The 21,991-nt window shown below is 53.5% G+C and overlaps 2 protein-coding genes across 2 annotated transcripts; one reads left to right on the top strand and one right to left on the bottom strand.

The window, feature by feature from the left end:
• Positions 1 to 1,201: 1,201 nt before the first annotated feature.
• Positions 1,202 to 9,446, bottom strand: LOC125130835 (keratin, type II microfibrillar, component 7C-like). The gene is made up of 9 exons (XM_047786678.1): positions 8,850 to 9,446; positions 6,397 to 6,605; positions 5,491 to 5,551; positions 4,443 to 4,538; positions 3,795 to 3,959; positions 3,476 to 3,601; positions 2,524 to 2,744; positions 2,316 to 2,347; positions 1,202 to 1,811 (listed from the first exon to the last, which is right to left on the bottom strand). Exons 1-9 carry the CDS (start codon positions 9,231 to 9,233, stop codon positions 1,639 to 1,641), a joined length of 1,467 nt encoding a protein of 488 aa, XP_047642634.1. The 5' UTR covers positions 9,234 to 9,446; the 3' UTR covers positions 1,202 to 1,638.
• Positions 9,447 to 14,822: 5,376 nt separating this feature from the next.
• LOC125130842 (keratin, type II microfibrillar, component 7C-like) lies at positions 14,823 to 20,740 on the top strand. Its single transcript, XM_047786688.1, has 9 exons — positions 14,823 to 15,287; positions 15,922 to 16,130; positions 17,088 to 17,148; positions 17,515 to 17,610; positions 17,834 to 17,998; positions 18,264 to 18,389; positions 18,632 to 18,852; positions 19,707 to 19,738; positions 20,302 to 20,740. The coding sequence occupies exons 1-9, from the start codon at positions 14,877 to 14,879 to the stop codon at positions 20,412 to 20,414; spliced, it is 1,434 nt and encodes a 477-aa protein (XP_047642644.1). The 5' UTR covers positions 14,823 to 14,876; the 3' UTR covers positions 20,415 to 20,740.
• The last annotated feature ends 1,251 nt before the right edge of the window (positions 20,741 to 21,991 follow it).

Here is a 21,991-nt window from a genome sequence, read left to right on the forward strand (position 1 = left end):
TGAGGCCTTGGCCCCCTCCAAGGGCTGGGGCTGATTCCAGCTCCTCTCTGGAAGAAGCCCAGAAACTCCCAGAAGTTCTGGCTTTGCCTGGAAGTGGGCGCTTAGAGTCCTCTCCTGCTGAGGTGGTGGGAGGGCTGTTTGCACACAAACCCTCCCCCGCCCCTCCCCCCTGTGCTGTCAGTGAAAGAACATTCCGCAGTGGTGAGATGGCCACAAACATTTAGCTGCCCCAGGCCTGGGTTTCGGATTGAGCAGCCAACTCGAGTATCAGCCACCCTCAGCCCTTCCTAGTGCCGGATCTGCCAGGCCCTGGGGCCTTGGACCGTGTGTGTGTGTGTGTGTGTGTGTGGGGGGGGGGGTCTTGGAGGGGGCTCTGGGGGCCCCAGAGTCTGTGGGGGTGGGAGGAGGTCTGTGTGTGTTTGGGAGGGGTATAGGGTGAGTGGGGGGAGGGTTCCAGACTCTAGATCCCTGGTGGGGGGACTCTGTGCCTAGGTCTGCGGGCAGAGGGGTGGGCTGTGTATCTGGATCCCTGAAGGTGGGAATGGGGGGTCGGGGGAAGACATCTGGGTGTTAAGTCTGTGTCTGATGGGGCATCTGTATGTGTCAAGGTCTCTGATGTGGGGTCTGGGTGTCTGTGTGTGTAGGGGGTGTCCTGAGGTCTGTGCTTGGGGAGAGCAGCACATATGATGGGTACCGGGGAGGTGGGAGGTCTCTATCCGGACCCCCCTGAAGTGATGACGGTGGTATGTTGGGGGGTTGGGGGACCATCTCAAGAGTGTTTGCTTTTGGGAGGAGGTGAAGTTGCTTGATCCCATCGTCAGGAAATTTTATGTGTGGGGTGAGGGTGGAGTGAGGGAGTGGAGGAAGGAGACCACTGGTGTCCTAGCATCCTCAAGTGATGGGGTCCCCACGGAAGATGTCAGGGAAGCCTGGCTCTTCTCCTGGCTGAGGATCCTCCCCGCAGCCCTTCTCTCTTCCCTTCCAGCTCCTCCTCGTGCTTCTCTGTGTTTGGGTTTTGGGACCTGGGTGTCCGTGTTCCCCCTGCACCCTCCAGTGTGGCTCTAGGGGCAGGGTGTCTCAGAGACAGCCCTCTCTCCTTGCTGAGAACAGCTCCTTTGTTGCCTTGGAAGGTGGCGAAAATCCAGCCACAAGGCCACCTGCTGCAGGCACCAACGTGTGTAGGGAGATTCTTGGAGCACAGTTTTTAGGACCCAGGAGCTTTATTGGAAACTCGGAGACAGAGCACAAAGGAGAGAGAGAGGGAGAGGGAGCGCAGGTCCACATCAGAGGGGCTCTGGGACCAATCTGTCCCTTAGAAGCCACAGGTGTTCAAGCCCCCAGAGCAGCCTGAGTCAGGATTGGCTCTTCGCCCAGGGTTCTAGGAAACAAGTTGTTCAGACTCTTGAGGATGGAGGGAGCTACCAGACCTGCGCAGCGAGGAGCCCGTTTCTCCCCAGAAGAAGTGGAGAGTCGAAGTGGAAGAAAGATGCAGGAAGGGAACGCAGTAGTTGGGGCAGATCAGGCAGGTCGGTTCCCCAGCCCTTGCGCCGCAAGTCCAGGGGCTTTGGAGCTCCGGGACCGCCGCCAGAGGCAGGGAGAGTTGGCTGGCAGAGCGGTGCATTTACAAACCCGGAGGCTCTACGCTAACCGCACTGAGCGGCTGCAGCTGGTCTGGCCGCAGGGCGCGCACAGGCCGGTGCTCACTGCCACGTTCCCGCTGCAGGGGGCGCTGCAGACGCTGCCCGTCACGGGCCGGGAGCCAGACACGCAGAGGTCCCCGCACACGACCCCGCCCCGGGAGCTGCTGACACCTGCCGGGGGGAGGACAGAGATTAGTCCCCATGTGAATTGGTCGCCAGTGGCCCGTGCTGCTGGCCAGAGTCCCTCCCTTCCCCAGACCCCTTGCTCAGAGCTCCTTCTCTCCATTTCTATTCCTCTTTTCCCCTCAAACACCCTCAACTCGTAATTCTTCTGCAGTCTATAACCTCAAGCATCCTTGATAAACTGTTAGCCCGGGCCCTCCTTATATGCAGAAACAGCCATTTACATGATCAGAATCACTCATGGCCACATCCCTTCCCCTTCCTTTCAGGGTCGGAAACTGGGGGCCCACGCTGGCCTCCTGTTTTTGTAAATGAAGTTGTATTCGTTAAGTATCCCTATGGCTGTAGCTGCTTTCCCAGCACAAGGACAAATTGAGCAGAGGCCGCATGACCCACAAACCTAAAATATTTACTGTTTGACCCTTTAAGAAAAAGTCGGCCCACCAGGAAGCCCAAGTCCTTGTTTCAGACCCCACAGTACAGATTACTTACAGACATTCACAGCGCCAACGCCCTCACACAACCTTGTGGGGAGAGCAAAGGGACAAAAATTAGTTCAGGGGTAGGGGGAAGCAGAACTTGCAAATGCCCTCCTCCAAGCCATCTGGATGCAAATTGCATGTAAATGATATGCAAATAAGCTCCTGGCTCAAAGCACAGGTTGGAGGATGTAGAGACATTCCTCAGGAGTGGTACCCACCTCTGCTCCTCGCCCTCCAGCAGACGCCGGTAGGTGGCAATCTCGATGTCCAGGCCCAGCTTGGAGTTCAGCACCTCCTGGTACTCCTTGATCAGGCAGGCCATGTCCTGCTTGGCCTTCTGCAGGGCGGCCTCCAGCTCAGCCAGCTTGCACTTGGCATCATTGAGGGCGACCTGGCCCTGCTGCTCAGCCTGGGACACAGCGGCCTCCAGCTTGGAGTTCTGGGGGACAAGGGAAGGTTATTAAGGCTCCCTGTTCTGGATTCTGTGTGGGTCAGAGGCCAGGTATGCACAGACCACTGACTGTCAGAGTGGGGCCTTACTCATTTGTTAAGTCAGAGGTTGCAAATTTGTGCTCCCGGGGAATGTTGACACAGTGTCTTTAATTTTTGAAATTTAACATAAAAGTCCAGATGCCTGGCTTCTCTTGAAAAAAAAAAATCAGAGGATCTGGACACACTGGACCTGCATTTCTGTAGCGCCTGCCTCATCTGGATCTGAGGCGGATCTGCCCTTTGTGCTTTCCAGCTTACCATGCCCTAGGGCCTTGGGTACAGCCCGCTTCACTCACTAACCTGAGTGACACCTGAGCGTATGATCATCAGTCTAGAACAATGGGCCAAAGAAGAGAAATGCTTCCCCAAATCACATGGTGAGCTAGTGGCAGGGCTGGTTTGAGAGCCCGGGATTCCTGCCCCTGAGGCTGGCACTATTTCTTCTGCCCTATTCTGCCCCTCAGACCAGGAAGGCCCTGGTCCTTCCATTCCCCTTCATACCTCTCCCCCAATCCCATATTCAGCAGGAATGGAGAGCATTTTCCATGGAGGGGGCTGGCCTAAAGTATGATGTTCGTTCCTTTTCCCACACTCTGGCAAGGTGCCTGACTTAAACCCCTCTGCTGCAGGCCAATTCTGTTCTCTTTCTACACTGAGAGGTGGGCCAAGCTCCCGTACCTGGCACTTGGCATTCTCGATCTCGGCCGTCAGCCTCTGGATCACGCGGTTCAGCTCGTTGATCTCCTCCTTGGTGCGGCGCAGGGTCTCCCCGTGCCGGACCACCGTGGCCTTGATCTCCTCACACTGAGGGGAAGCAGAGAGGCTTATGTCATCCCGTGGAGCTGCACAGCACACATCTGCCATCCCATCCCGAGAGCTGCCCGCCCTCCTTTGTCCATCCCACACAGACAGAGGCCAAAGCCCTTTTAGCATCCCTCCCACAATGCTTTCAGCTTTTAGCATCCCTGTTCTGGGAATGGGGCACTGGGCCACTCACCTTGCTGCGGTACCAGGACTCAGCCTCGGCCCGGCTGCGGCTGGCGATGTCATCGTACTGAGCCTTGATCTCAGCGACAATACTGTTCATGTCCAGGTCCCGGCTGTTGTCCATCTTGACGATGACGGAGGTGTCTGAGATGTGAGCTTGGAGGACTCGGAGCTCCTGGGGTGGGGGTGGTGGTAAGAGCTTCTTGACTCAGAGCCCAACTGCTGGCAGCCTGCTCTCTCAGGGTCCTTCCCCGTCCCCTCCCCCTCCTTCCTCTACCGCCTCACTGTCTGAAGCCCCCACTCAAAGGTGACACCTCCTCTCAACCCCGGATCCTCTCAATGCTCCTCAGGCCCAGAACCCGAGGATGAAAGGAGCCCAGTCTGAGTCTGGCTGTCAGGGCCTCCTCTCTCCATCCTTTGGGTCTAGGACCAGGATGTACTACTTTTGATCACTGTCACCATGGTAACCAGGAACACCAGCTTGTCTGGGCATGGCGGATAAGACATCAAGCTGTGTTTCTTCACCTTCTGTGGGTAACCCTGCCTTGCGTCTCTCAACTCTGCTCTGTCGTCCCTCACCCGGAAACCAAATGGTGGCAGTCCTTTCCAATGTCTAACTCCCATCCTCCTTGCTTCCTGCTGCTCCGTGGTCCCTCACCTCCTCATACAGTCGCCGCAGGAAGTCGATCTCCTGGGTCAGGGCCTCCACGTTGGCCTCCTGGTCTGATTTCTGCACGTAGGCGCAGTCCACATCCTAAAAGGAGAGGGTGGCCCTGGAGTCTCACTCTCCCATCAGGCTGAGCACAATCCCTGGACCTTCCTTAGCTGGTGTCATGGCGTTGGTGAAGTTCAAGGGGTCAGGAGCAGGTCTGGGTAAGGGAAGGGGCCCCAGCGTTTCCAGACACTTCCTCTGGGCTCCATTGGGATCTTCCCTCTAGAATCCACATCTTGCACTACCATGAAACTTAGGATCTAGTGTAAAATGGCTCAGTTCTAATGATGCTCCACCCCTCTCTGCTCTAGAATCTCATGGAAAGAAATCTAGAGATCCGGGCTTAGAAGAAGAGGTCTCCAGAGAGTTCCCTGGTGTGCTAGCTGTTACGGACTCAGCATTGTCACTGCTATGGTTTGGGTTCCTGCTGTGGCATGGGCTTGATCCTGGGCTCCAGGGAACACAAAAAAGAAGAAGGAGGTGGAGCGGGAGGGGGAAGAGGAGGGGGAGGAGGAGAAGTTTCTGGGATCATCACTGGCCCCAAGCCCGTGACTCAGGGCGAGACCCTTGACCTCTGAGTCTCAGCACACCGATGGTGGCTCTGCCCTGTCAAGTCCAAGAGGTGAGTGAGCAATGGCACTGTTCATGCCAGCATTTCCTAACTTGCCCAGCCCGAGGATGCAGGCATCACTAGCGTTCATGTACTCTCCCATTCACAAAAATTAATGGAGGCACAGGGCGGAAGGATGTGGGAAATCACTGGCCAGATGGGAGTTACCTTGGATGGGGGAAGAGTGCCCTGCTTGAAGCAGGCAGGGTACCCAGATGTCTAGAGCCACCCAGGGAGCACTGGGACATTTGGGAAAAGGAAAAGGGGAGAGGTTGGGCTGTGTGATTCTGGGGGAGTGGCTCAGCCTCTCTGAATTACAGAGGGCGCACTCCTGCCTCTGTCCTTGGTGCTGAGTCGTAGGATGTCTGTTCTGGGGTCACTCACCTTCTTCAGAGCCACAAATTCATTCTCGGCGGTGGCCCTTAGTGCCACCTCCTCTTCATACCTGGGGACAAAATGGGCACAAGTTTCAGTGGCTAGAATTTCCATAGGCTGAGATTTGAAGAGAAAAAAAGAGAAGGAAGGCTAGACAAACATTCTAGGAACTGGATTTTTGGATGTAGTCATAGAATCCAAAAATGTCCATGCTGGAGTTCTCATCGTGGCTCAGCGGTTAACAAGCCCGACTAGGATCCATGAGGACATGGGCTTGATCCCTGGCCTTGCTCAGTGGGTTAAGGATCCGGCATTGCTGTGGCTGTGGTGTAGGCCGGCAGCTGCAGCTCTGATTTGACCCCTAGCCTGGGAACCTTCATATGCTGGGGGTGCAGCCCTAAAAAAAAGACAAAAAAAATGTCCATCCCTTTCCTCTGGGCACTGAAACCAACCACATCCCCCGCTGCCCTTCCTGTTTCAGGGACAGGCATTCCTGATGCGGGCAGGGTGGTGCCTGGCACATTTCTGTGGGCCTCCTCTCAGCTTCTGAATTGTAATTCCCTCGGGCAGGGGGGAATCCCTGTCCTAGGTCTGGTGCCACCCTTTCCTGTCCTGCTTACTTTCTTGCCCCCGCCCCACCTCAGGGCCCAACACAACACCTGGAGCCTAGAGTAGATGCTCAGTACATGTTTGATAAATTAAAATGAAATAAATACATAATGATGAGGTCGCTGGAGCAGCTCAGAGGTTCTCCCATGCTTAAATTCCCTTCCCAGAAAAGAAAAACTTCCCCAAAGGCTTCCTGTCACTGTCTTCCTCCTGGTGGAAAGTTCTTCCTGTGGTCTAGCCCCAATCCATCCTGCTTTGACTTAACCCTATTTCCTTTCTCCACACCCTCCTCTCTGATGCACTCACTTCTTCTTGTAGCCCTCCAGCACCTCCTGCACGTGGTTGAGCTCGGAGGCCAGCCTCCCGCTGTCGGCCTCCACGCGCTCAGCCTCCCGCCTCAGCGTCTCGATGTAGCCATTGAAGAGCGGCTCCAGGTTGCTCTCGCAGCACTGGCGGTTCTGGAAGAACTGCAGCTTGGTCTCCAGCAGCTTGTTCTGCTGCTCCAGGAAGCGCACCTGGTGTAGAGGCAGGAGAAGCTCGGAGTGAGGTGCCTGCATCCCCAGCCCTCCTCAGAGAGCAGGCAGAGTGAGATAGAATGAGCAATGAGGCCTGCAGAGGCAAGGGGTGGATGGCACAGCCCTAGCTGAGCTCTCCCGGCCTGAGGAGGCAGAAAAAAAAAAAAAAAAAAGAGAAAATCCCTGTTTCATGACTGCTTGTTTGGGCCTGAGTGAGGGTCTGTCCAGGTGGTCCTGGATGGGAGGAGTGAGAAACCAAGGGGCCTAAGGGTGGTGCTGGGTTGGGCTGGGAGGATGGTAAGGGTTCAAGGGTAGTGACAATCAGGGAAGGCTTCCTGGAGGAAAGGGCTATAGAGCAGAGTTGGGAGGCATAGAGGAGGAATCGAACATTTTGCTGCAAGCTTCCCCAGGACGGGGCCTATGGCTTATTTATCCTTGTCCTCAGGGGCCAGCCTGGAGCTTGTTGAGCAAGTGTTTGCATGGATTGCCACGGTGGGAAGGGCTCCCTGGCTGGGGAGCTTGGTGAGGGCAGTGGCTCACTAAGCGGGATGACTGGGGTCTGAGGAGGCAGGGGAGGCGTGGTCTAAAGTGGCCTAAACTCCTGTGCTGGACACTCCTGTGTGTCTGGATGCCAGGTGGGTGGTGTGACTGGGGGAAGATTTTGGAAAATAGGGACAGTGGCACCTGCAGGAAAAGACAGCAGACAAGCCTTTCCCAGAAGTCATTCAACCTGGAGAGAGGTGCCGGCAACAATCCCTGAGCCGGCCAGAAAGGACATCAGCAAATAGGACCAGGCTCCCTGGCCTCTGGTTTTCCCCTTCTCAGATGTTTTAGCTGGTGTTGAGACGTTACCTTGCCTTTTAGCGCTGGTCCCTTTTCATCCAGCTCAGTGAGAGCAACTGGCAAGTCCACGGTTGGAACTTCCAGAAATGGGGAATGGGAACTGCAGATATTATGTGGGGTCATTTTAGGTGCTCTCAGCTGACAGGGCTTGAGCGGAGGAGTCTCATGGCTGTCGTGACCCCCACATTTCCTTTCAAAGTCATGGCCAGCTCACACATGGCACCACGTACAGCTCTGGTGCGGGGAAACTCTGGGGCCGAGAGGGGAAGCCCCTGTCCAGTGTCATACAGAGAATCCGTGGAGAAACTGGACGCAGAGCTGGGCTTCCTGCTCGTGGGCCAGCATGCTTTCTCCCACACTCCCTGGCCGTCTTTTGCGGGTCTGAGTGCCAGCACACTGGGGAGGCAGCAGCTGCTGAGGCGGACCAGATCCTGCTGGAGGCCAGTGGGGAGGCTGGGCCCTCGGCTTTGGACCCTCTAGCCCCAGGGACCTAGAGAGAGTCTGGGTTTGGAGTTCTGCTCTGCCACCCATTGTCAGGGGGCCCTTGGGCAGGCCTTGCCCTGTGTCCCTGTCCCCTTCTAGGTCTCTGTCCACCGTGTGCGCTCAAACGGCTGCACTGGTAGCAGTGATTCTCAAGCATGAGCCCTTCATGGGCTGACTTCGGAATTTTGCCATCCCCTTGGACTTGTTTCCTTGTGATTTGTGTATAAATGGATTTTTTTTTAAGCATTCACACGTAAGTGGGACTAAAGGGGTAACTATGTAACCATCATAGGTGTAAAACCAGTGTCAGTAGGCATACATAAGAGGAAATCAGAAAGCATGACATTCTAGCTGAGTCTACTGTCCCAGACAGTTCTGAAGCTGAGCCTTGCTCTCTTTTATTAAAAGCATGAAAGTCACAAGTAGTAGAGGGATATGAAAGACATATTAATGTACCCAATGAGATGGTCTCCATTTCATCTTAAGGATTGAAAACAAACTAAAGAGATGAATTTTCTCATCAGGTGTTGGAATGTTATTTAATGCCTTAATGGACCGCTTGCCAATAGCACTTAAAATATCAGCAGTCCCCATACCCCATTTCTAAGAGAGACTGGTCTGGAAGTTCTCAGGTCCTTCCAGGACTTCCAGGCTCAGGATGGGTGGGATCAAGGATATTCATCTTGCCTGTGGGGACTCTGCCCGTCTGGACAGAGGTTGTATATGATAACGGTGCTCTCATCAGGAGCCCCTGGCTCTGTACTCATTCCTCTGGCCTGGGTGTGCCCCGGATCTGTGTCCCTCGCCTCCATCAGCGTGGGAGCTCATCTGGACCCCATCTCTTCTGCGCCCTGACTACCCGCTCAGGGCCTGCCCAGGAAGGGAAGGTTCAGGAAGGGTATGATCAAGGACACCCACCTTGTCAATGAAGGCGGCGAACCTGTTGTTGAGAAACTTGATCTGCTCCTTCTCCTCTTGCTTCACACACTGGGCGTTGGGGTCGATCTCCAGGTTGAGGGGCGCGAGGAGGCTCTCGTTGACGGACACGGTGGTGATGCAGGGCGGGCTGGGACGGACCACGCCGCCAGAGCGGTACCCGAAGCTGCGGCCATAGGAGCCAGCGCGGAAGCCTCCGCAGACGCTGCGGCTGCCAAAGCCCCCGGTGAGGCCGCGGTAGCAGGAGATGCCCCGGTAGGGGGCGGCCGTGATGCAGCAGCGGCCGGGCCGGGGCCCGCAGGCTGAGGCGCAGCTGAAGGATCGGACCCCGAAGGGGGCGCCGAGGCGGGAGGAGAGGCAGGACATGGTGCGGCGGCGGCGGCGGCGGCGGCAGCAGGCGGCTGGACCCCGACACCGGCGCTGAGCCTTATATCGGGCCGGCAGGCCGGGGGAGGGAGCGCGCGGCCAGCCCGTTTACGAGCTTGGAGGTCGGGCCTCGCATCTCTGCGAGCCGAGAAACAAAGCTAGTCCGGCCGCCCGGCCAACTCCATAAAACGGCGTTCGCCTCCTGCCCGCGCTTTATGGGGCCAGGAAGCGCATGGTCAGCTCCGCGGGCCGTGGGCGGCGGGATCGGGGCGGGCCCCCTGCGCCCCTTGGCCGGGAGTCGGCCGGGTAGCGCGGGTTGGTTTTAGCCCCACGCTGGGCAGCTGGGCACACCCGGCCGTCACTTCGGTCCCAGCCGGCGCCACCGCCCTGCAGGCTGGGAAGCCTTGGTCTTAGTTATCCGTGCGTCTTCGCATGGTGTGGGGGCACGTGTGTTCTGTGTGTGTGTGTTGAAGGGAAGGTGTCTTCGAGTCAGTCTCAGAAATTCTTTCCATGACCTTGGGCAGGCGAATAACCTTTCTGAGCCTCAGTTTCTTCATGTGCAAAATAGGGATCGTAATAGTTTCCATAGTTGTTGGGAAGACCCAATGGCACAAGAGACAGGAAAGCTTTTAGGGCCCTACCTAGCACTTAATAAGAACTCCATAAATGTTTGTTTGTTTGTTCTATTTATTCTACTGTTATTAATTTGCCATTCATTCTGTCTTCCTTGTGGCAAAAACTTTCTCTTCTCTCCTTCTCAGGATTCAGCTCCTGGCTCCTCTCCTAGAAAGGTCCAGTCCTTCCCCCTCATCCCCCACGTCCTTCTCCGCTCTGCTTGGGGGAGGGGAAGGGAGGTTGCATTTGTGGGGTACCAACAATATCATGCATTACAATCCATTATCTCATCTAACTCCCAGGGCCTTCTTCTGAGGTCAGTGTTGTTGTGCCTGTTTACCTGATCAGGAAGAATTGTCTGGTGACTTGTTTAAGGTCAAGCATAGAAGGCTCCATAGAGGGGCAGAGTCAGAATCTGAAAGGAGGCTCCCATCCCTTCCCTCCCAGGGTCTGAGTCTCGGGAACTGAGTGAGGGTTAAATTCCTCCTGGGGGCAGGAGACCAGATTATGAGGCTTTGAGGTCTTAGAAAAATCAGTGTGAGCCAAAGCCTTCCTCTCAAATGATGCTTGGTCAGGGCCACCAACCCTGGAAGGCTATAACCCATCATAATAGAAGTTAATTATGTATTCAATTAAAGACAGAGGAAAGGAGAGTGTGAACTCAGCAGCCAGCATTAAAGAGAAACATGCAAGTCACCCTTAGCTTCCTTTGCTTTTAAGTGTGAGTTGTTATTGTGCAAGGGGTAATTAAATCCTGGAACCCAGAGGTCACCGTGGTCAGAGCCCGGCTTTGGCTGCCTGGCATCCCATTTCTAGGGATTGGCTCACTGCCCCCTTTGCCATCTTTCCTGACCCTCTTGTGGACCTAAATCCCTTTTGTTCAGCTTTGATTTTGCAGGGGTTTCAGCACAAACTTAGTACCATCCTTGACGGAAGATGGACCCAACTCCACAGTGTCTGGGCTTCCACTCCCAGCTCCACCTGGGGTGACCAGTCATCTGACTAATGGCTTCAGCATTTTTAGAATTTCTACTCCAATTTTTTTTTCTTTTCTTTTTAGGGCTGTACCTGTGGCATATGGAAATTCCCAGGCTAGGGGTTGAATCAGAGCTACAGCTTCCAGCCTATTCCACAGCCACAGCAATGTGAAGTCTGAGCCTCGTCTGCGAGCTACACCACAGCTCACGGCAGCACCAGATCCTTAACCCATTGAGCGAGGCCAGGGATGGAACCCGAGTCCTCATGGATACTAGTTGGGTTTGTTACCACTGAGTCACAACAGGAACTCCTACTCCAATTTTCTTAAGGGAATAGCCTTCCCTTAGTACCTCCCTCATAAGAGGAACTGGACTTATATTGAAGCACGGAGGATTTAAATTAGATTTATGGAGGCACTTACATAACGCTCGCTTGGAACTCCTTCTGGATCTTGGTGGGTGGACGGAGTAGAATTTCTGCGCTATCACAATCAATGGGGAGGCTAATAATCAGCTTTTGTTCGTGCTGATAATTAAGTACATTTAAAGTCCAGAGAGATCAGGAGTTCCCGTCGTGGTGCAGTGGTTAACAAATCCGACTGGGAACCGTGAGGTTGCCGGTTTGATTCCTGGCCTCGCTCAGTGGGTGAAGGATCTGGTGTTGCCGTGAGCTGTGGTGTAGGTCGCAGACATGGCTCGGATCCCCTGTTGCTGTGGCTGTGGTGTAGGCCAGCGGCTACAGCTCCAATTGGACCCCTAGCCTGGGAACCTCTATATGCCACAGGAGTGGCCTTAGAAAAGGCAAAAAGACAAAAAAAAAAAAAAAAAGTCTAAAGAGATCAGAACACTGCAGGCTGAGTTGTGCCCTCTAAGAGCACAGTCCTAAGTGGATGGAATTGAAAGGTTTGACAGCTAGAGCACAGCGGCCCCCCACCTGTCAGTGGTAATCCCTGACCCAGCCTCAGGGCCACTTGGTCCCTGGTGTCCCTGTTATTATTCTAGAAACCCAGTGGGGAGAAATGGGCTAAAGCATGAGGGATTTCAGTTCCTGTTGTAAACTGAGAGATTTCAGTCCCAGGTTCTGCGGTAATGAACATGACCCGTATCCAGGAGGACGTATGTTCGATCCCTGGATCTGCTTAGTGTGTTAAGGATCTGGCGTTGCCGTGAGTGGCTGTGTAGGTCACAGATGCGGCTCAAATCTGGCATGGCTATGGCCGTGGTGTAGGCCGGCAGCTGCACCCCAATTTGACCCCTAGCCTGGGAACCTCTATATGCCTTGGGTGTGGCCCTAAAAAGAAAAAAAATAAAGCATGAGAGATTTCAGGTGCAATCAAGGACAGGCTTCCCCCGGAGAGAGGGTGAGTGGTTGCAGTGCTGGGGAAGGGGAGGGCTGCTCCATTCTTGGCCCCATCTTCCAGAAACCATTCCCTTGCCCCCTTTATCTCCAGTCCACCAGTCTATGGGTGAAAAACTATTGCTCTCCCTTGCTGTCATGTCTCTCCTGTACCTCCCCGTGGGCCCCTGGGCCCAATTCAAGACAGGCAGCAAATAGGCCCCCAGCAGGAAGCAGGCCCAGATCCCAAGGACTCTGCAGTCCCCAGGCAGGGCAGGCACACCCAGAAGGGCCTTAATATGAGGCTGCAGGGGGCCTGGCTCTAATGCAGGAGTCTCACACCAGGGAGGCTCAGCGGGAAGGGGAGCCTTCAGTTCAGGGCCTTGGGGGCAAGAGGTCAGGGCAGGCTCCTTGGAGGAGATGACCATTTGTCTGGGGCTAAGGGTGACGAGTTGGATGCACGGAGATAAGAGAGGGGAGGAGGATTCTGGCAGAGGGAATGGTGGACACCAAGACGCAAAGCCAGGGAGGCCAGGGGATGTGGGAGGAACAGCTGGCGGGCAGTCCGAGCCGGCTGAAAACCAGGGGAAGGACGAGGGCGGGGGGAAAGGAGACAGGCTGGGGCCACTGGCGGGTATGGTGGCTGCACAGGCTTGGAATGTCGAGCCAAGCACCAGAAGTGCTTGACCTGGGAAGGGCCATACTCAGGTGTGTCAGAGTGAATGGGACGTGGGGTTAGTATATGGAGGGTGTGTGTGTGTGTGTGTGTGTGTGTGTGTGTCTACTTTTGGTAACGCAAGGCATCCTTGGGAAACATCTAGAACATCAACTTGCCCATTTCAGAGACACTTTTCCTTTTGCTCCGTGGTCCAGTGGTCAAAGTGTTTCTAGCATCAGACCCTGGGCTTTGCCTCTTACAATCTGGGTGAAAAGTTCCATAACCTCTCTGAGCCTCAGCTTCCTTTATATCTAGAATGGAGGTAATAAAACTTGCCCAGGGAGGTGGTGAGGAGAAAGTCTGGTGTGTACGTAAAACATTTGTACAGTGCCTGGGACATAGTAAGCAGTCAATAAATATTAGCTGATATTATTATTGTTGTTGTTGTTTCCCCTCTATGGCCCATTGGCCCAGGTACCTGTCCTGATAACATCCCCATCTCCCAGCTCCCCCAACTCCCACCCTGGGCCAGCCTCCTCTTCCGGGTCTGGGACCCCGGGCCTCCCGCACACTGAGGCTCTCCTGGCTGGGACCCCAAATCCCACCACTCCGTCCAGGCTCAGAGCTTATTGGAGAAGCTCTTCTGAAAGTGCCCCAGAAAACAGGGGGCCCTTAGAAAGTGTTTGGGGAATGTGGCCTTGTGCTTATGGTCTAGTTGGTAGAGAGACTCTGCCTTGGGTGGGGGTGAGGAATCTTTTTTTTTTTTTTTTTGCTTTTTAGGGCCTGCACCTCCAACATATGGAAGTTTCCAGGCTAGGGGTTGAATTGGAGCTGCAGCCGCTGACCTGCACCACAGCCACAGCAAAACTGGATCCGAGCTGTGTCTGTAACCTATACCACAGTTCATGGCAATGCCAGATCCTTAATCCATGGAGTGAGGCCAGGGATTGAACCCACGTCCTCATAGATACAAGTTGGGTTCATTACTGCTGAGCCACGACAGGAATTCCGGGGGTGAGGAATCTTGAAGACATACGAAGAGGGATGGAGGTGGGTAGACAGGTTGGGGCTTGTAGGAATTCACTTATTTGAAGCGCTCACCCCACACTGCTCACACACATCCAACAGCTTCCTGGATCCTGTATCCCAAAGTGGCTGAACAAATAATTTGTTGGTGTGTGATGGACTTTTCCATGCTTTGGTGGGAGTAAACACCATTTCCCTCTGGCCATGCTAAGGGTTAAGTGTTATAGGTTGCTTTGAAGAATTGTCCCTGGAGGAGTTCCCGTTGTGGTGCAGTGGTTAACGCATCCGACTAGGAACCATGAGGTTGCGGGTTTGATCCTTGGCCTTGCTCAGTGGGTTAAGGATCCAGCGTTGCCGTGAGTTGTAGTGTAGGTCGCAGATGCGGCTTAGATCCCGAGTTGCTGTGGCTCTGGTATAGGCCAGTGGCTACGGCTCCAATTAGACCCCTAGCCTGGGAACCTCCATATGCTGCGAGAGTGGCCCAAGAAAATGGCAAAAAGAAAAAAAAAAAATTGTCCCCCAAGTCCCTGCCGCGAAGCCCCCGGAAGACTCTTCCTCTCTAAGAGCCCCTCCACCCACCTCTGATCCTCAGGGTGGCCTGTCCTTTGTCCCTGGTCTCAGCTCATCTTGAGACCCAAACTGAAAGATGGAGGTGATAATTCCAGCTGAGTGCCGGAAAGAAATCCTCCCACCACGGCTTCCCCATTTCTCTTTAATTACCTCGCAAATTGCAGAGTCCCCAGGCCTTGGCTGACCTTGACTCCTAGGCTCTCAACTGTGGAAAAAATGCTGCCAGAGCTTCAGAGTTGCCTGAGTCTAGGATTTTCCAAAGCTCCATCTCGATGTTATCCCAGGAGAGAGGAGAAATGAATGAGAAATTCCCCAAGCCCATAAAGGTGACAAGAAGCCCACTCCGTGTGGCAAGGCGGGCAGCCCAGGTGTCTGGGCTTATAAAAGGGACGGGCAGTGAGGGAGAAGTCAGACTGCTTCCCTTCTTCCTCTGGCTTCATCTCCTCCAGCCCAGAATCACCATGACCTGTGGATCGTCTTGCCTTAGCTCCCGTAGTGGAGTCTGCAAATCCAGCTCCTGTGTGACCACTCAGAGATTCAGCTGCACCTCGGCTTCTGGGCCCCGGCCGGGCCGCTGCTGCATCACGGCCGCCCCCTACCGCGGCGTCTCCTGCTACCGCAGCCTCACAGGGGGCTTTGGCAGCCGCAGCGTCTGCGGAGGCTTCGGTGCTGGCTCCAGTGGCCGCAGCTTCGGGTACCGCTCGGGTGGCGTGGTCCGTCCCAGCCCGCCCTGCATCACCACCGTGTCCGTCAACGAGAGCCTCCTCGCGCCCCTCAACCTAGAGATCGACCACAATGCCCAGTCCGTGAAGCAAGAGGAGAAGGAGCAGATCAAAATTCTCAACAGCAGGTTCGCTGCCTTCATTGACAAGGTGGGTGTCCTTGATCACGGCTTTCCTGAACCTTCCTTTCCTTGGTAGGCACTGAAAAGGTAGTCAGGGGGCAGGAGAGATGGGGTCCAGGTGAGTGCTCAGGCTGATGGAGGAGATGGGCACAGGGCACAGATAGATACAGAGAGATGAGTATAGAATAGAGGCTCCTGATGAGAGCACTGTTACCATATACAACCTCTGTCCAGACAGACAGAGTCCCCACAGACAGACAAGGATGGGCTTGGGACTGCTGCAGAGGGAGAAGGACACACACATACACATATAGCACACAAGAAAGGCACCTAAGATGTAGAAAACAGGACCACAGGGTCATCCTTCATCCTGCCTTAAATGCTCGGGAGAGTTAGCCAGGGAAGGGTTCCCAGGGCAAAGCTTTGTCAGTCTGGAGGAGATTCTGATCCCTGGCACAGTGAGGCCAAGCATGAGAAAGGACTTCTCCACTCGATCATAGGATACTTGGAATAATACCTGCAGCCATTTCAAATGATAGAGAAAGGCCCTTGGGTGTCTGTTGGGAGGGGAGGAAAGGGCTGGTTTGGAAGCTGGGGGTGGGAACGGATCCTGCAGGATGCTGGAATTAGGGCTGACTGGATGGCTGTTCCTCTGGCGGCAGGTGCGCTTCCTGGAGCAGCAGAACAAGCTGCTGGAGACCAAGCTGCAGTTCTTCCAGAACCGCAAGTGCTGCGAGAGCAACCTGGAGCCGCTCTTCAATGGCTACATTGAGACGCTGAGGCGGGAGGCCGAGCGCGTGGAGGCCGACAGTGGGAGGCTGGCCTCCGAGCTCAACCACATGCACGAGGTGCTGGAGGGCTACAAGAAGAAGTGAGTTGGTTGGGAAGGTCCATTTCTCTCAGAAGTGTGGTGTGACATGACAACTGGGGAGCCACTGAGCATGCTGACCTTAGAAACTTCTCTCTTCATTAAGCCACTTTGTGCTTTTAGCAGCTTTAATGGCAGTGACAGGAAGACACAGAAGAGAAAAGGGGCTGAAACCTCACAAAGAGCCTTTCTCCACTACATGAGCTTCTTAGGATAGGGACCACATCTCCATCCATCCATCCATCCATCCATCCATCCATCCATCCATCCATCACATAGACCTGTTCTGAGCACTTGCATTCCTTTATTGTGCTGGGTACTGGGGGTACAAAGAAATGACTGAGCCCTGCTCCACTGTTCATGCCTACTGGTTTGTCTGTGGTTTTTTTTTGTTTTTGTTTTTTGCCTTTTTTTTTTAAGGGCTGCACCCATGGGAAATGGAAGTTCCCAGGCTAGGGGTCGAGTCAGAGCTGTAGCTACCAGCCTATGCCACAATCACAGCAACGTGGGATCCGAGCCACGTCTGCAACCTATACCACAGCTCATGGCAACACCAGATCCTTAACCCTCTGAGTGAGGCCAGGGATCAAACCTGCATCCTCATGGATCCTAGTCGGGTTTGTTATCACTTCGCCAGGACAGGAACTCCCATTCCCAGTGGTTTAAGTTACTAATTCCGTCTGCCTTTCCAGATCTACGTTCAGGCAACCAGCTTACTATATTCAAGTAATAACAAAACCAAGATCTTGAAAATGAACTATGTTTAATTTAGAGAAATGTACTATCAGGGAGGTGGGTGAGAGAGATGTTTCAGACCTGGGAAGAGGGAAATAGGCAAGAGGGCTCTTTGGGACACCCTGGGGAAGGGGTGTGATGGGTCTGCTCGGACCCGCCTCTTTTCCATCCCTAGTCCAACCTCTGGATAACTTCCCTTTTTCCAAATCCTCTTCTCTTGTGGAGGTATGAAGAGGAGGTCGCCCTGAGGACCACGGCGGAGAATGAGTTTGTCAGAATCAAGCAGGTGAGCGGGTCTAGCAGCCTGGGAGTCTGGCAGCCCTGCTTCAGTTCATAAGCTCAGATCTTTTTCCACTCCCTGAAGGGCATTTTCCTTCTCACACCCCGGAAGATGGATCTGGCAGGAGTTCTCTGGCTCTTCCTTTATGGAGAGGTCCAGAGAGGTGGAAGGACTTTCCAAAGTCACATATGATACTTGCTAATTGATGGGAAACCTTTGTTCCCAGACCCTTGACTTCTGGATCTATGCCCTTGACTTGCTTTGCAGGGCTGGGAATGGGACTGGGGGCTTTTCTGGTTGGGCTGGGGGAGGCGGAGCTCCCTGGAACGCCTCTGCCATGATTAGCGACTGCCGTGTATTTTGTGTCTCCAGGAGGTTAACAATCTCAGCGTGCAGAAGGCAGATCTGAAGGCCAACGCTCAGAGCCTGGCGGAGGAGGTGGGCTTCCTGAAGACCCTCTATGAGGAGGTGAGCACCAGAGGGAAGACATGACGCAGCCCTCCTTGCTGAGTCCCAGGCCAACCTGTGTACAGAGGAAATGGGCAGAGGGGTCTGCAGGCCCAAGGGCTTTAGAAATGGCAGTTGTGTGTGTGTGTGTGTGTGTGTGTGTGTGTGTGTAAAGGGAGAGGTGAACTCTGATCTCCTTGGTTCTGGATCGTAAATGTAATGTGAATGGCTCTTGGCCCCACAGGAGATCAGAGTCCTTCAAGCCCACATCTCAGATACTTTGGTCATTGTCAAGATGGACAACAGCCGGGACCTGAACATGGACTCTATCATTGCTGAGATCAAGGCTCACTATGATGACATTGCCAGCCGTAGTCGGGCTGAGGCTGAGAGCTGGTACCGCACCAAGGTGAGTGGCCCAGGACACCTGCCTCCTCGACCTGGTGGTGGGAGGGATTCAAAGTATATGTTAGAAAAGGCTTCTTTGTTTGGGGATTTTGATCCTTAAGGATGGTGAGTAAAATGTTAAGAGCTCTCAGGTTGGGGTGTAAAGGCGAGGCTGCCATGTGTGGTTGCACAGGCTGAGCACTGTACAACCTGCATTATCATCTGTGGTGTCCTCAGTGGGAGGAAGTCCCTCCCTGAGCCTCACAAACCACTCTGCTTCCCCTCAGTATGAGGAGATCAAGGCCACGGTGGTCCAGCACGGGGAGACCCTGCGCCGCACCAAGGAGGAGATCAATGAGCTGAACCGCGTGATCCAGAGGCTGACAGCCGAGATCGAGAATGCCAAGCGCCAGGTAGGGGTTGTTAGAGGTCCACCCAGGGTCTCACGGGCCGTGTGCGCCCAAATGGATCTCACCATTCATTCTCCAGCCCATGTGCATGACTAGGTGGTGGCCAATCCTGGACACCCTCGTGATGAAGGGGTGAGGCCTGTTCCTGGGGTGATCCCTGCTGGGAAGACAGACTGGACACATCCAGGACGTGGGCACAGAGACCCAGGGACTATAACCCACCTTGTTCTCTTCTGGGCCCCCAGAACTCCAAGCTGGAGGCTGCTGTGTCCCAGGCTGAGCAGCAGGGCCAGGCGGCCCTCAATGATGCCCGCTACAAGCTGACTGAGCTGGAGGCCGCCCTGCAGAAGGCCAAGCAGGACATGGCCTTCCTGCTCAAGGAGTACCAGGAGGTGATGAGTTCCAAGCTGGCTCTGGACATCGAGATTGCCACCTACCGGCGCCTGCTGGAGGGCGAGGAGCAGAGGTGGGTACAGCCAGCTCAGCTGGAGCCGGAACCTTATTTGCATAAATCAATTTTTTTTTATTTCCTCCATTAGTTCCCCAGACCCCCATTTCTTCTTCTGCTCCCATCTTGTAACCCTTTCTGGACCTTTCCCTGCCTTGAGGAGAGCCTCAGGAGAATTGTCTTCGTTGAGGTCCACTGCCTGATTTCCAATAAACTTATGTACAAAACTTAGTTAGGCACAATGGTTTGCTGGTTTAAGAGCTGACTCTCTGAAGAAAAGTCTCCAATTCATAATAGTTGCTGATTTCAGTGGTATAAATACTTCTATCATGGCTGATCTTAAGCTCCCACTGTGATGATTTCTAGCCAACTTCAGTTGGCCGGAAATGTGCAACACAGACTCTGCGAACTGGTGGGAGCTAGTGCCAGAACCCTGTTGGTTTGGTTAGGGGGGAGAATAATAATGGCCTTAAACTGAAAGGGCAAATAGAATAACACATTTCCATTAAAGAGAGATGGAAAACCCACGGCCCGGGGGAGACTGAGTTGTTCAAGACGGTAGAGCCAGTCAATAGGGGTGGGGAGGCAAATCGGGGGGCAGGCAGAGAGATCTCCGTGTCCTGCAGCATTTTGGCAGGTTCCACTTCCCAGAAGGATCTGGGAGTACCTGGCCCTTGTGTTCTCTTGTGACAAGGTTGGGGAGATGCTGAGCCTTTGTGGGTACAGGACCCCAGATCTTCTCCGACCTTCTGGGGAGGGACTTGGGTGGCTCCTTAGGGGACTGGGTTCAGAGCTGGTGACCACGTGACTCTGGGATCATTGTCAGGAACTAACGCCCGGTCCTAATGCTGACCTTTTCTTTCCCGCATCAGGCTGTGTGAAGGCATTGGCGCTGTGAACATCAGTGAGTAATCCTGGCCCTGAAGGGGAGACACTGCCGTTAGATTGTGGGAAGAATGTTTTAGCTCTAAGGATGGAGAGATCCGGGGAGAGGGACTCGATCTCCAGCCACACGGTTACAAAGAGGGAGCTGGATGGCAGGTCGTGAGTGAAGAGTAATTCCTCATTCCAGACATGTCAGAGCGTCAGTCTGATTTCCCCCATCGTAGGGAGCTCTGCCTTTCCCCCTGTCCAAACACACTTGTCCATGCCCCAGAAATCGAACACTTTTCTGGATCAAAACAAGTAGTTCAGCAGTGTGGTTGTTCCCAGAGAGATCCTCCTGAAATCAGCAACAGAAAAATAGATGAAGGTACTGAGGTTGAACCAGAAGCTGGACTCCCTTCCAGTGAGGGTGGAAGTTCCAAAGACAGATCACAGGGAAGCTTATAGTCTTTCTCCTGGGAGATGTGGGTGAGCCAGAGCCATGCTCCTGAGTGCTCTTGGCTGGTAGGGAGGGAGTTGTGTTTGGGACCAGCACTTTTCCACCCCTGAAGGTTCTGACTTATCATTATTGTCCTCGTGCAGGTGTGAGCAGCTCCAGGGGTGGAGTCGTCTGTGGGGACCTCTCAGCTACTCGTACCTGTGGCATCAGGTCCTGTGGGATAGCAGCCTGTGGCAGCAGCTCTAAGAAGTGTTAAGTTGGCAGGACTTGAGGATGCACCCAAGCCCCCAGTCCATCTCTCCCTCCTGGAGGATTCCAGCTGCCCAACCCTACCATGCGCAGCCCAGGGCATGGGTGCAACTGCTTGTTCTCCCCCTACCCATCTTTCCTACTGTCCACTTTTTATTTATTGATGTGTGGGAATCCCCCCTCTTTGTTGCCTGCCTCCCTCAGGCTGAGAAAGGCTGCTGGGACGAGTGACCCATGGATGTATTCTGTTTGAGGATTCTGGGCTGCCTGAGCCCATGAAGAGGACAGCCCCTCAGCCCCTGTTCCCCTGCCCCCTACTTCCTTCCCTTTGCATTCTTATTCTTCCTTTCCTTTCCTAAAGCTTCGTTCCCTCCTTGCTACCCATGCTTAAAATAAAGTCACCTAGTTGCTATCATGCATGTGCATCTTTCTGCCCATTATTTCAGGTCCAGAGCAGGTGGGTGGGGCCTCCAGAAGGCATTCAACCTGGTGGGGGCATCTTTTGGTCCCTGGTGGTCAGTGGGTGGAAGGGAAGCCCACTGTGGTCAGGGGACAGGGCATAAAGCCTAGGCCTGTGGAAGGGAGAATTGGAGGCAATGTCCCTAATAGAAAGTTGGGACAATCCTAAGGGGAGCAGGAAAAACATCTGTGAAGAGAGAAGAAGGAAAATGCCTGTCTTGACCTTGGCTTTGGGTAAAGGAGAGAAAACTTTTCCCAGATAAACATAACAAGGTTTGCCCTCATACAGGTCCTGGCTGGAGTTCACATGGGGTGTGTGTGTGTTGGGGTGGGGCGGGGGGTCGGCAAATACCTACAATACTTAACGTGACAACATAGTTTAAAATGAGTCCAGGTTGGCAGTTCTCCCCCAAATCTGGCAAAAGCAAATGCAGATCTTCTCTTAAAAACCCAGGCTTTCAGGAATTAGTCCAGAGAGTGTTCTAACAAAAGCAAGCTCACAATTAATAAAAAACCATGAAACGTTGGACAAGATGCCATCATAAATGAGACTGAGCAGAAGCATTCCAAACCAGAATCATCCCCAGGAAGATGACAGATACCGGAATTAAGTAGAGCTGGAAAAAAAGAGATGTGTTTCATATGTTCAAAAAAAGAGGGTATTAAAATATAACTGAGGAGTAAGAGCTTTCTAAAAAAAGGTAATAGGCTGATTTGAAAAAGAATCAAACAGATTTCTAGAAATGTAAACTATACTAATTATATTAAAAACCCAGTGGACTTCTAAACAACACATTAGACCTAATTAAAGAGAGAGTAAGTTGGCAGATAAATCTGAAGAAATTGCCTGGAATGCAATGCAGAGAAACAAATGGAATATATGAAAGAGAAATCAATAAAAATGGAGCCCCAAATGGCCTAGGTATTGGATTTAGCAAATGAAGAGTTAAATGCAGCTAATACAAATATGTTCAAAATCTAAAAGAATATATAATCTTACAAGTAATGGAAGAAGAGAAGATATAAAAAAGAACAAAATGGAGATTCTAGAATTGAAAAGTACAATAACTGAAGTGAAACGTCAATGAATGGGCTTAACAACAAATGAAGATATCAGAAGATAGG

The sequence above is a fragment of the Phacochoerus africanus genome, chromosome 7 (genome assembly GCF_016906955.1).
Source record: "Phacochoerus africanus isolate WHEZ1 chromosome 7, ROS_Pafr_v1, whole genome shotgun sequence".
NCBI classification, from domain to species: domain Eukaryota; kingdom Metazoa; phylum Chordata; class Mammalia; order Artiodactyla; family Suidae; genus Phacochoerus; species Phacochoerus africanus.

Bases quoted from the DNA above. Each gene is read 5' to 3' on its own strand.
- LOC125130842 (XM_047786688.1), top strand. From the start codon at position 14,877: ATGACCTGTGGATCGTCTTGCCTTAGCTCCCGTAGTGGAGTCTGCAAA. The intron at 18,390-18,631 runs GTAGGGGTTGTT...CTGGGCCCCCAG, and splicing joins TCGAGAATGCCAAGCGCCAG to AACTCCAAGCTGGAGGCTGC. The intron at 18,853-19,706 runs GTGGGTACAGCC...TTCCCGCATCAG, and splicing joins CTGGAGGGCGAGGAGCAGAG to GCTGTGTGAAGGCATTGGCG.
- LOC125130835 (XM_047786678.1), bottom strand. From the start codon at position 9,233: ATGTCCTGCCTCTCCTCCCGCCTCGGCGCCCCCTTCGGGGTCCGATCC. The intron at 3,960-4,442 runs GTGAGGGACCAC...CCCCCACCCCAG, and splicing joins TGCGGCGACTGTATGAGGAG to GAGCTCCGAGTCCTCCAAGC. The intron at 2,745-3,475 runs GTACGGGAGCTT...CTTGTCCCCCAG, and splicing joins TCGAGAATGCCAAGTGCCAG to AACTCCAAGCTGGAGGCCGC.